The following is a 12,059-nucleotide window of genomic DNA, read 5'->3' as shown; positions in this document are numbered from 1 at the left end:
TTCCTTCTCCTCCCGAGTGCATATCCCTGACTCTTTATACTACAGGATAAAAAAACTCAACTTAATGTACTTATTTGGAAGGGGATTTTTGGTACTATGAGACCAAGTTTATCATAATCAAGTTAACCATCAAATCCAACTGAGGATAAGCATGTGCACAAAGTACACTTCCCAACACATCACAAACAGGATCTCTCATTGCTGAGGGCTCATCTAGACACATGCTTGTATTATAAGTTTAACTGCAGAGAAAAATTCATGACAACATTGCTTAAGATGTATCTAAGCCAAATTAATAAAAGCCGGTGTAGGACATATTTTGCATTAGTTTTAGCACTAGGGTGGTTCAGATTAGATATCAGAAAATTCTTTTTCACTGTTGGGTGGTCAGGCATTGGAATAGATTGCCTGAGGAGGTGGTGGAGTTACCAGACCTGGAAGTGTTTAAGAGGCGTCTGGATCTGGCCCTGGGTGATTTGGTTTAGGGGTTACAGTGGTAATGCTGGGTTGATGGTTGGACTTGATGATCTTAAAAGTCTCTTCCAAACTTGATGATTCTATTATTTCAAAAGCACATTTTACATCTAAAGGCAGTATTTTCAGTTTTAAAGAAAAAAACCCACACCAACAAACAAATCTCCTCAAGATTCACTTCTGCAATTAATGCTCATACCATGGAAACATCAAAAGCATATTCTGCTGTAAAACTACTTGTACTTACTTCAAGCTGCCTAATGGAAGATTCCCTCTCCTCGATAAGACGGAGATCATCCTCTGTAATTTCTTCATCTTGCACTTGTGCTTGTGGTTGACTATCAAACAAAAAAAACCTCAGAACTCACACAGAATTGAACAGGCACAATGAGAAATAATAAAATGACAGTTAACTACATAGCACATTTTACATTACTGGTTAACAAAATGCATGTTTTTACCTTTGCCTGTTTAGTTAACAGGGACAGCATAACCGTCACACCTTAGGTGTAGGAAGCTGCTGCTGTAGCAAAGCTAGTAGCTAGCTAGAAGATAGCTGACTGGAAATTCCAAGTATGAATACAAGGGCAAAGTTCCTTCCAAATTATAAACTGCAGAGTTGATATCTATCAGAGGCAAAAGCAAGTTACCCAACAAAAAATGATCTGAGACCAAGAAGCAGTTCTTGGAGCATATGGAAGCAATGAGACACCCCAGTAAACACTGTGCCCTTATCACAGCAGATTTACTCTATTCACAGGTTAAACTCTTCTTCCCTAAGTTTGGGTCTCAGAAAACCCAAAGGTAGATTAGGGGAGCTTAAGGTGATGGCTACAGCTGAAGCATCAGGAGAACTCTTCCTTTTTTCTTCCCATCTATGCCATCAAAATCTCTTCTCTATGCTAGCATTATAGAAGAAAGCCTAACTGAACAACCTATCCCAAATCCCTCCAGAAAAAGGCAATTGATCAGAAAAAAAACCCAAAGCAAAACAAAAAAAAAACAAGTGAAAACAAAAGAAAAAACCCAATCCAAAAAAACATGGGCAGGTGTCTTCCCTGCAGGTCATTTATTATTCTGAGCTTGGTTAAGGTTGTGAACTAAGTCAACCTACCTGTCCCAAGACACAAGTGTTCCTTCTTTGTAGCTATCTTCTGGAGCACCACCCTACATGATCGGAGATTAAAAATACAAATATAACATTATGGCCCTGAAAGGAGCACTGTCAGCATTTCTATAACAAGTCAATATTAGAAGGTTTTTAGAAAGTCAATTTCAAACTGAGACATGATTTAACATGCTCTCATTCTGATTTTGCTTTATGCATGCACAAAGACGAAATACAAGCAAAAGCATTCAGCTCAGTAACTGCCTGCTAAAATTTGTAAGTACAGTAACAAGTATTTGGCAGAGTGAAAAGGCAAAATTGATATATTAACACAAAAAAGCTCAACATCTGAAGCTCCTTAGCACTTCTTCACTTTCATACTCTGCAGAAATCTGGCAAGTCATTTTTCCCTGTAGGAAAAAACCTGTTGATATCTTAAAGCTACAGCAAAAGCATTTCCAAATCTACTATAAGTTGTTTTTGCAAGACTACAGCAAGAAAATGGAGGCAGTTTGTGACAAAAGCAAGGGAAAAGTAACTGTTCTCTTGGGAGATTACTACAGCTTAATGTAGCCTCTACTATAAAGTCATATAACACACGGTCTGCAGTATTTAGGGTCAGATATGAGCTTTCTTAAGCAGCATTATGGAAGCCAGTTTGACATGAAACACCATTGTAAAGAGTATAATGGCACATTTTTCTGATACTTACAGACACCCTTGAGCTGGCTCTTACTCTGGCTACAAAGTCTTTTTCTTTCTCAGCAGCTTGCCTTTGGAGTCTTTGGAAATTTGTAAGTGCTGTGGTGAACTCCCCCACAAGACGGTCTTTCTGTATTTTTCTCTGACGCTATAGGAGAAAAAGTTTTACTAAGTCAAATGAGCTCAGGCTTTCCAAGGCTTTGCTATTTCCAGTCTGTTCAATGCTAAGGTATATACTCTTTTTCTTCTAAATAGGTATAAGGGAAGACTGCCTACAAAACCATCTGCAATTGCATGGACAAACCTTCTTTCCTTCTGGAATAATAAAACTGCACAAATTAATGCATTTAAAGAGGAAGCTGACGTATTCATTTTCATTTAACAGCTGGAAATGAGAAATGGGCAGGGACAAGAAAGCTTTTACCTTCCTTATCATGTGCTGATTATAAAACCTACTGTTACAGTGTAAAATATTTTGATACCAAGAATGCTAAAATATGCAAAGGTAATTGAATAGAGAGGAAAGGTGCAGAAAAGAAAGAGCATGGCACTTCTTATGTATTTTACGTAAATGTTGGAAATACATATTGAGCTGCATGCAGAAGTAGGTTCACATACCCACTTAAGTGCTTTAGAACTGGTACAAAAATACATATTCTAACTTTTCAGGCTTTGTTTGTTTGTTTGTTTTCCTTAAGATGTAGTGAAGAGTAATATTGGACACTCAGGAAAGCCTCTACCAGATTTCCCTAAATATATACAATATATCAACCTTTCTTCCTAATGTCTAAAAGGCTATAATTTGCCATTCATTAATCTGTTATTTATGCCTTTTGTTGAGACGTAGCTTTGATAAAAGGAGTAAAATTAAACAGTAAAATGTTTCATTGCCAACTTTTCAGCTCCAAGATACGGAAACAGAGAAACCATAAAAAAGACAACAAACTAAATATACTTTGCCTGGTTATGTATTAAGACCAAGTTTTAACACTGCTATTAGAAGTTTACAGCTTGACAGGATGAGCACACATGGATCATGGCCTGCCATTTGAATTCAGTGTTTCAAGACCGTTCATTTTCCCAAGGGCTCCTTAGTAACCAATACCAACCAGGCAAATTGAGTGATAATAACCCAAATCCATGTTTTCTGGGATCCTGTTGGTTTTGTCTTATATAAGTGACGGATTTTGCTAGGACAAGAAACCATAGGATGGCAGACAGGAGTGTGCTAATCACAACAGCCCCTTCACATGTTATGTCCTGACAAGATTTTACACAGACCTGGGAAAGAAGAAGTTTAAAGACTGCACAAGTTGTTTTAGTAACAGCTCCCATCTACTCCTCTTAAGAAAGGAAAAGCCTGTGGACAAGATATAGCACATACGATGATCTGAGTGATATGGAACTAACACACTGTACATGACACATTGACCTTGGAAGCAGTCAGAGTGCCAGTGGAGTCAGATTTAGTATCACTGCAATGGATTACAAAGTGTCCAGCTACCTGAAATCACAGGCAGGCACAGTGCACTGCCTTGCTTCCCACCATTTCAGTCAAACTACCTCATTCCTGACACATAAAACCAACTTTGGGACAAGTCTGGACTGCAACAAAATATTCTTATAAGTATCCCCACAGTGCAAATGTGTTGACTAACTAAACAGTGCTTTGAAAACAGGAAAGAAGAACTCAAATACTCTACATGAGCCAACATGATAGTCAAACAAGCCATGCTCTTTGGTTTTATACCTGTTCACTTGTTGCAGCCAAAGATCCAAACTCCTTAATGTACTTGTCAGTTTCTTTGGCAAGCTGGTTGGTGTATTGCTGCTTTTGTTGCCTAAAATCAAATGCAAATTTTCATTAGAGACCATTGGGTTACTTTGCTGAATTTTACTGATTCTCAGAAAAGCAGCAGCACTAAATGCCTCTTTAAAGCACACAAAGCCATCTTTACTCTGTTCTTTACTCTGCAAAGCTATTATCAAACCATCAGTATCAATATTTAAAATAATCAAATAACTCTTGAAAAGGCCAAATGTTCAGACAAGTGAAAAATGGACAGACAAAAGCTCAAGGAAACTTGATATATATATTGCATCCATAAAGGGACTGAAACATGTCCTTCACAACAGTTTCTATCCTGTTTAGTTGTGAATTTTTGCCTAGATATGTCAGGTTATTGCATAAACTATATCTTCACCTATTCCCAGTCACCAGTAGAATACCCACTGTGGATTGTACCTAGCTAATCTTATGGGTCCTGAACTCAGGGTATCATAAAGCAATTTGGCTGTTCACACAAGATGAACACAATGACTTTGGTTCAATACACACATCCTCCTACTACTCAACGGCCACAGCGCAGCATTAACTGCACCGAAAATGCCAACCTTCTCACCTACAGGGTGAGCACAACGTGTCGCTTACGTGCATTTATGATGCTGAGATTAACGTGGTAAAGGAGTTGAATGAAAAAAATCATACTGGTTCATTAGACCACACAGAGAAGTGGAAAGCAGCTGACTGTCTCTGCTAGAGGCATATTAATGAAAGACAGCCTTTAGGTGACAGAACTACAGCAGAGCATCTGCCCTGGAGTCTGATTTCACTGCTGTTATATTACTATTTCTGATACATGTTTATCCTATAATGCCATCCCTTACTGCAGCTTTCATCACTAAAAACGACATTCCCCTTTCTCTCCCAGCACCCCATCTCACAAAAAACCCACCCCAATATATTCATTACCTAGTGAAACTTATACAGACAGATTAGAAGTGTTGACTGGAGTGGAGGGGTACAGGTGTACGTTTTTAAACAGCGCTATTCCTTTGTGGTTGTGCCACTTTCCCTTCCCTGACATAGAGCACAGATTTTACAGAATGCTGATACTTCAGGCAACATGCATGGGCAAACCAGATGACTCTAGTTTACAGACTATCCAAAACTAATTTTAGAAAGCACATCTCAACATTTAAGTTTCAAATACTTCCCTATATTCACCTTTCTCAGTGAAATCAAGAACTCTACCTAACAAAAAACGACCGCATCACCTACCAGGAGATTGTTTACAATGCGACAAAACTAAACATTTTTGTGTGAAGTACTCACAGCTGTTGCCTCAACTCAGGCGTGTCCTGTGGTGTTCCAAGCTGATGTAGTATTCTTTGTATTTCAGCAGCTGTTTGAGAAGAAGAGAAATTTTAATGGGGCAAAGACAATTCCTGCATAGTTTTATGCATTTTTGCTTGATAATTCTAAAGCAATATAAGCTGACAGAAACTGAAACTCAAGACTTTTTCAACCTCCTACAAAGACTCTACTTTTAAGTCTCAAAACAACTACTAAATGGTTTTTGCCAAGGACAAAGCCCAGGGTTTCTTACAAAGGATGAGAATGTATACAAGTCTTTAGGTAGAAACAGGCAATTTAAAGATTAGTTAATAGTTTCATTATAATAAGTCTAAATCAAGACTTCTAATATTTTGATAGTCTTATGTTTTTAAATGTGGGATACAAACTGCCAGTGATTTTTAAATGTATTTCATAAAATATATTAGTTTTGAACAGCAAAAAGTCATATATCATCTGAGCCTTATTTTCAGCCTGGTATATATTACTGTCACATGAGAAAGCAAGGAGAAAAACACACAGAAACTTCAAGGATATGTAGTTTTTCACACTGCAAGACTTATATCCTCAAGATGCTTTATCTCAGCTTAACATCCTCATGTTCTGAAACAAAAGAATATATATCCAGAATAATTTATTTTGCTTGACCCTCAGCTGGGCGTAGACTTGTCCTCCCTGTATTTCTGTGGCCTTCCCCAGGCAGACTGGTATACTGCATAGTCAGTAGAAAATATGTTGGTATCATACTTTGTGGGATCCTCACTTTACTAGCACACTATCTTTTTTTTTATCCCTAACACAGTTAAAAATGCAGTAAGTGACAACTCTATGTAATGAAGAAAACCATACTAAAAAAAAAAAAAAGAGTACTTTTCTATATGCCATAAAGAGACCTGTAAGAGACAGAACTTCATATAAAAGAAGAAAATAGCCTATGACTTATGTTAACCAGTTAGATAAAACTGGAATTCCTTAAAGCAGTTTTAGTAATAATATTAATTCTATTCTTTGTTTCATAGCAAGTCTCCAGTGAATTAGTGATACTGGATTTTCTACACTGCTTTACATATTGTCCAATGCCAATAACTGCAATAGCCAATTCTTTCTGTGCACACTCATGTAATGAAAATATCAAAACAGGGGAAAGTTAGTACCTAGTTTTGCACAAGGTAAAAAAATAAAATACTTCAAGGCAGATGTTTGAGGAGCATAAACTACTTACATAATTTCTGAGGGAGAATAGCACTGTAAGAAGGGTTTCATCATGGGTTTCAGCTTATATTTTAATTGAGCTGAAAAGTAGCAAAACTGAAGTGAAAATCTTTGAATTTTGCCTACAGTTTGACTACCAGTCACTGAGAGCCAGCCCTTTCCTGTCCAGTGGGGCCTCCTGACTGCTGGGCTGAGGCACTGTCCAGCTGCCCATGCTTCTCCTGGGCACCTGCAGCTGGTCACACGTACTGATAAACACAGGTTCAGGTCAATTAAGCTTCTTTTTTGTGGTCACGGTAATGCATTATTTAAAAAAAACAAACAAAAGGATAACTGGTTAGTGTTATCTTCAATAGCATAGAGTTTTAATATCTATAAAACTGAACATTAGCTATCCTTTATTTGTTCCAAGGCACTCTCCCTTCTGATTCAAGAGTCAAGGAGCTCAGTGATTCCGTATGTACCTTTAAAAGGGAGAGTAAAAGGAAAACCAAAACAGAGGCAGAAAAAGTTCCGGTGTGTCCTACCGCCACCTAGAGGTGCGTTATTTAACCGCAAGTACAGAAAATGTAGGTTTGCGTTTTAAATAAAAATTCCCTGAAACAAGGCCTATACTTAAAATATTTGCATCCCAAGTTAATTACATATTTATCCTACTTCTAAAGCTGAACACTAGTAGATAATTGAGGGAAAATTAAAAGCCAGCACTGCATAACTGGTCAGCTGTACAATTCCAGATGCAGAGGGAAGTTCACCTCAGCGCAAGTCTTACAGTTCAGGAATTCAGCATAAAATTAAAATACATTTTACCAGAAAGTCTGTAGCATGCATCAAAATAGCAAAGTGCTAACGGGCTTTCAAGTCACGAGGGAAAAAAATAAAATAAAGAAAAAAACCCCCAAGGACTGAACCAACACCATTTTTCTGTGCTTCCTGTAATTTAGCATTTTCCACCTTAACCTTTCATAATCAGAATACTGTTCAGAAAAAAAACAGTATTTCTCATATCAATTTTTTTTTCATATGAATTATATTGCATAGAAAAGTGAAACATGGCTTATTCAAGTAAGCAAGCAGAAAAAAAGGCAGAGCATTAAAAGTAAATTTTGGCCAAAAGTCTTCAGCACTATTCCCAAAGCTGCTTCATAAAAAAGACAAAAGCAAGTTGATAGGACCAGTATAATATGGGTGACCTTCCTGAAATCTTGATTTACAGTGTATGCTTGCAGGTTGATGAGTTAAAGAAATCCATCCTTTGTAGTCTTTCATGTTAATATAAACACACTGGAGTGTACAGAGACTAAAACATATATTTCTTTATAGTCTTATAAATCTTTTGGTTTGGATTGTTTACTGATTTCTTACTGTAGCTACTTCTCATTCAAATATTTGATATTATAATATACATATAATCACAAAACCACCTAAACTATAGACATTTGTTCAGACTCATGCACTCATACAGCTTTATTGATAAAAGCAAGATTTAAAACAGGCTTTAAGACACTACCACCTGAATCACACAGAGAAGGTGTCTTGTTCCCTCACAATGTACACACAGAGATCTCACAGAATTTGATTCAAAGCAAGAACTACCTTTGAAACTTCTTAAATCAAGTTAGTATCCCTTCCTTTCCTCAAGGAAAAGGCAGGGCAGCCTTAGTCTCTCTTCCTAAAGGTTAGCAACCCCTAGTTGCTCCTTCTACTGCCCTACTTGTGAAATAAGCAGGGAGAATGTCTTGGCACTGAAGAGTAAAACTGCTGGAAGCCTGGGATTACTCTTCATAAAACAGAGGTCCCTAAAGTCCTGGCCTCACAGGTGATGGTGGTATTTACAAGGGTACTGAGCCGCTCATTTAACCAGCTTTTCGGCCCTGTGCAGGGAGTTCAGGCTGTCACATCAAGGCTCATGGTATCTGCTCTGGTACCTCTCAAATCACCAGTGACACTCAAATGTCCCGGAGAGCCAAATGCTTACGCCCAGCTTACAAAGGCCTAGCTCTGCACTGTAAATGTACTGGTGACAGGGACCAAAGATCAGAGCACGGTTTTGACAGGTTCCCAGGTTACCTCACCCTTTATGGGTTTCCCTTCCCCAGTTCCCAATCCTTCAAACTTTCCAAGGAGTTCTGAAAGACAGGAATAATCTGACTACCAGATGTCCCTCCTGTCCTGGACATTACCAATCCTGTAACAGAGACTGACTGGATCTTGTACATTATTTTAATCCATTTCAGTGCAAAGTCTGACACTTTGGCTCACTTTAGCACTTAGGCTCCTTGGATGTATACAGTTGGCTGATGGACTTTGCTCAGGAACTGCACAAGGGCACACACCACGTGCACACAGGCATTCTTCACCAAAGTCACCAGGACATGGGAACAGTTTGCATCAGAAGTGTGCCAACTCCTGAGACCACTTCACACTGAAGATCAGGGTACACGTTTGCATATAATGAAAATCAACAGTTCTTTTAGGGCTCAGACTACAATCCTGCAGGAGCAGCCTCTTGCCAGCTGCGGTTGGCAATAAACCACTGCAGAAAGAAAGTCCCCTTTGGGAACTGGGCAGCACAGAAAGCAGGGTACACGATACCATGCAAGCAAAATGCATGTTTTTCCAAGCAACTGCTGTCTTGCACGCAAAAGAAAAGAATCTTTTTTCATCTCAAAATTAGTCTTGTCTTAGAAAGAAGAAATATTACATTAGTAAGAAGACTTTTCACTTGTAATTGCAGCATTCCTGATCTAGATCTCATAATACACAACTATTAGCGGATGAAAGTTACTTAGCTACTCTCAGGCTGGTCACATGCTCAGGAACAGGTCAGACGTGGTTAATGATGAGTCAGAAAAACAATTAAGACCTAACCTGAATTCCTAAGGAGAATATTATTCCAGAGTTAGCTTATGTTTTCTTTTACTAAGCCAAACGGTGCTCCCATTTTTAGTTAGTGGAAGCTCTCCCCCTAGTTAAAGAGAACAAAAAAAATAAAAAAGGCACAGGAAAGAAAAAGTAACAGTGTCTCAGATAAAAGGTTTCCTTTTCTCCACAAGAGTTACAGAAGTAGTCATAGTTACAAGGGAAATATTTACATTTTTTAATAGGTAGGAGTATTTGAGAAGCATGTTCCTGACAGACTTGCAATACATATTTTTTTTCATAGATAAAACCATATTTGACATACTGGATCACACACTACCCTTGCTTAACAGCTGGCTAGGAAAGAAGAAAGTTTCATCTCCTTCCTCCTCATCTTGCCCTGTTTTTAAGCCAGCTCTGGAAAGTTGTTTCATTACCACAAGTAAATCCCTGTTGATGTAACTGCTGGTTCTGGTCCTTGAACATGAGAATGTTTAATATCACACAGGAAGTTTTAAACTTAAAATAAAGACACAGATAATTTAATACAACAAAGATCAAAATATAAATAACTTCTTGCCTCTAAGATCATCAGTGCAAATAATGTTATCCCCATTTGAGAATAAGTAATCATTGTACAGGGTGTAACACCACAGCATTGCTACAGAAGAAAAGGTGAAAAAACCCCACCAAAATCCTTCAGTAAAATCCTAATGTTTGAAAGGCAATGAACCAACTAAGAGGATGGAAACAAAGAGCAGATTGCAGGTCATCCACCTGACCAAGTGAGTCAACAAATAGCACATCCAATTATAGATTAAGTTGTATGGAATCTAATAAACTGCACAGTCTCTTCAGAGTAGGTTATTGGAACAAAAGAATTACTTGTTAAAATTACACCAGTTCAAGCCGCTTCTGCCTGGGGACAACAGACTTCCTCAATTTATTCAAATCCAATTCAATGTGTTTTCCTTCTGCACTTCAATTGAGGGTACTCGATTAAGACGAACAGATGCTGCAGAAAACATTCCTGGATCAATCTTTTATAAAAGCTGTTACACGTAGCAACCTAATGGTTACACCTGCCTGGGGGATGGTGACGAGAGGTGTTTCAGGGCTCTGCCTTGGGACCGATGCTCTTTAATATCTTTATCAATGACACAGACAGTGAGACCAAGTGCACCCTCAGCAGTTTGCAGATACACAAAGCTGAGCAGTGCAGTTGACACAACAGAAGAAAGAGATGTCATCCATCTAGACAAGCTTGAGAAGTGGGCCCATGAGAACTTCATAAAGTTCAAGAAGTCCAAGAGTAAGGTGCTGCACTGGGGTTGGGACAATCCCAGACATGAGCACAAACTGGGTGATTAACTCATTGAGAACAGTCCTGCCAAGATGGACTTTGGGGTTCTTGAGGATAAAAAGCTGGCCATGAGCCAGCAAAGTATGCTAGCAACCCAGAAGGCCAACCGCATCCTGGGCTGTATCAATGGAAGTGTGGCCAGCAGTTCGAGGGAGGTGATTCTGCCCCTCTACTCTGCCTTTGTGAGACCCCACCTAGAGTCCTGCCTGTGATTCTGGGGTCCTCAGTACAAGAAAGACATGGGCCTGTTAGAGTAAGTCCAGAGGAGATACACAAAGACGATCAGAGAGCTGAAGCACCTCTCTTATGGATACAGTCAGAGAGTTGGGGTTGTTTAGCCTGGAGAAGAGAAGGTCCCAGAGAAATCTCATTGTGGCCTTCCAGTACTTAAAGGGGGCTTATAAAAAAAAGAAAGAGTGACTTTTTATATGGGCAGAGTGTGATAGGACAAAGGGGAATAGTTTTAAACTAAAAGATGGTAGGTTTAGATTAGATGTTAGGAAGAAATTCTTTACTGTGACGGTGGTGAGGCACTGGAACAGATTGCCCAGAGGAGCTGTGGACGTCCCATCTCCAGAAATGTTCACAACTGGGTTGGATAGGCCTTTGAACAACCTGATATAGTGGGTGCTACCCCTGTCCATGGCAAGGGGGTTGAAACTAGATGTAGTTGCAATAAATTCATCAGATGAAAGTCTTTTGTGTGAGTGTGTTTCTTTAATGCTATTACTGTAGTTCACGCTCACTAAAATTTAACATAAACCACAATGCCACAATGCTGTCTGCACACCTCACTAGCCCTACTTTAACCAAGAGTGACAGTTTATCAGAGGAATCAAGTACCAGACCGGCCAAATGATACCAGCTTATTAAAAAGCATTCCCATGTGCAAGAGCTCACCTAACTGGAATGAAATATCTGAAAACATCAGTAATTTGGTTTTAAGTAATTTGCTTTATTCTGTCTTAATGTATAACACTGATTATTCTGAAGCAGGATAATACATTAGCAGAGAAAAATAGTAATTGAACTACTGTGGGAAGGAGAAAACAAAATGAGGATCGGGGGTGAAGATTGTCCTCAGAGCTCTAAAGACTAAAGACTCTTTAAGCATAGAAGAGTGGGAAAACATCCAGTCTTGTAACCTTTTCTCTAGATTTTATTACAGCTTCTAGCATTTCTAAATAGAATCATGCCCCAAA

The 12,059-nt window shown here is 38.7% G+C and overlaps 1 protein-coding gene across 3 annotated transcripts in view; it reads right to left on the bottom strand.

Annotated features, from left to right (window-relative positions):
- The window catches only part of STX7 (syntaxin 7), a 36,307-nt gene that overhangs the window by 10,428 nt on the left and 13,820 nt on the right, over positions 1-12,059 (bottom strand). For all 3 annotated transcript variants that reach the window (XR_003916108.1, XM_018078318.1, XM_018078317.1), the window contains exons 3-7: positions 5,400-5,469; positions 4,035-4,125; positions 2,295-2,432; positions 1,589-1,641; positions 722-812 (exon numbers count right to left, since the gene is read on the bottom strand). Coding sequence is in view for 2 of the 3 variants with exons in the window: in XM_018078318.1 (XP_017933807.1) it covers positions 722-812; positions 1,589-1,641; positions 2,295-2,432; positions 4,035-4,125; positions 5,400-5,469 (443 nt within the window). In the remaining variant the exon portion in view is untranslated. The remainder of the gene's footprint in view (positions 1-721; positions 813-1,588; positions 1,642-2,294; positions 2,433-4,034; positions 4,126-5,399; positions 5,470-12,059) is intronic.

The sequence above is a fragment of the Manacus vitellinus genome, unplaced genomic scaffold (assembly GCF_001715985.3).
Source record: "Manacus vitellinus isolate BGI_N305 unplaced genomic scaffold, ASM171598v3 scaffold_4_pilon, whole genome shotgun sequence".
NCBI lineage: Eukaryota > Metazoa > Chordata > Aves > Passeriformes > Pipridae > Manacus > Manacus vitellinus.
Note: the sequence above shows the minus strand (reverse complement) of the source record. Positions and strands in the feature narration are given on the sequence as shown.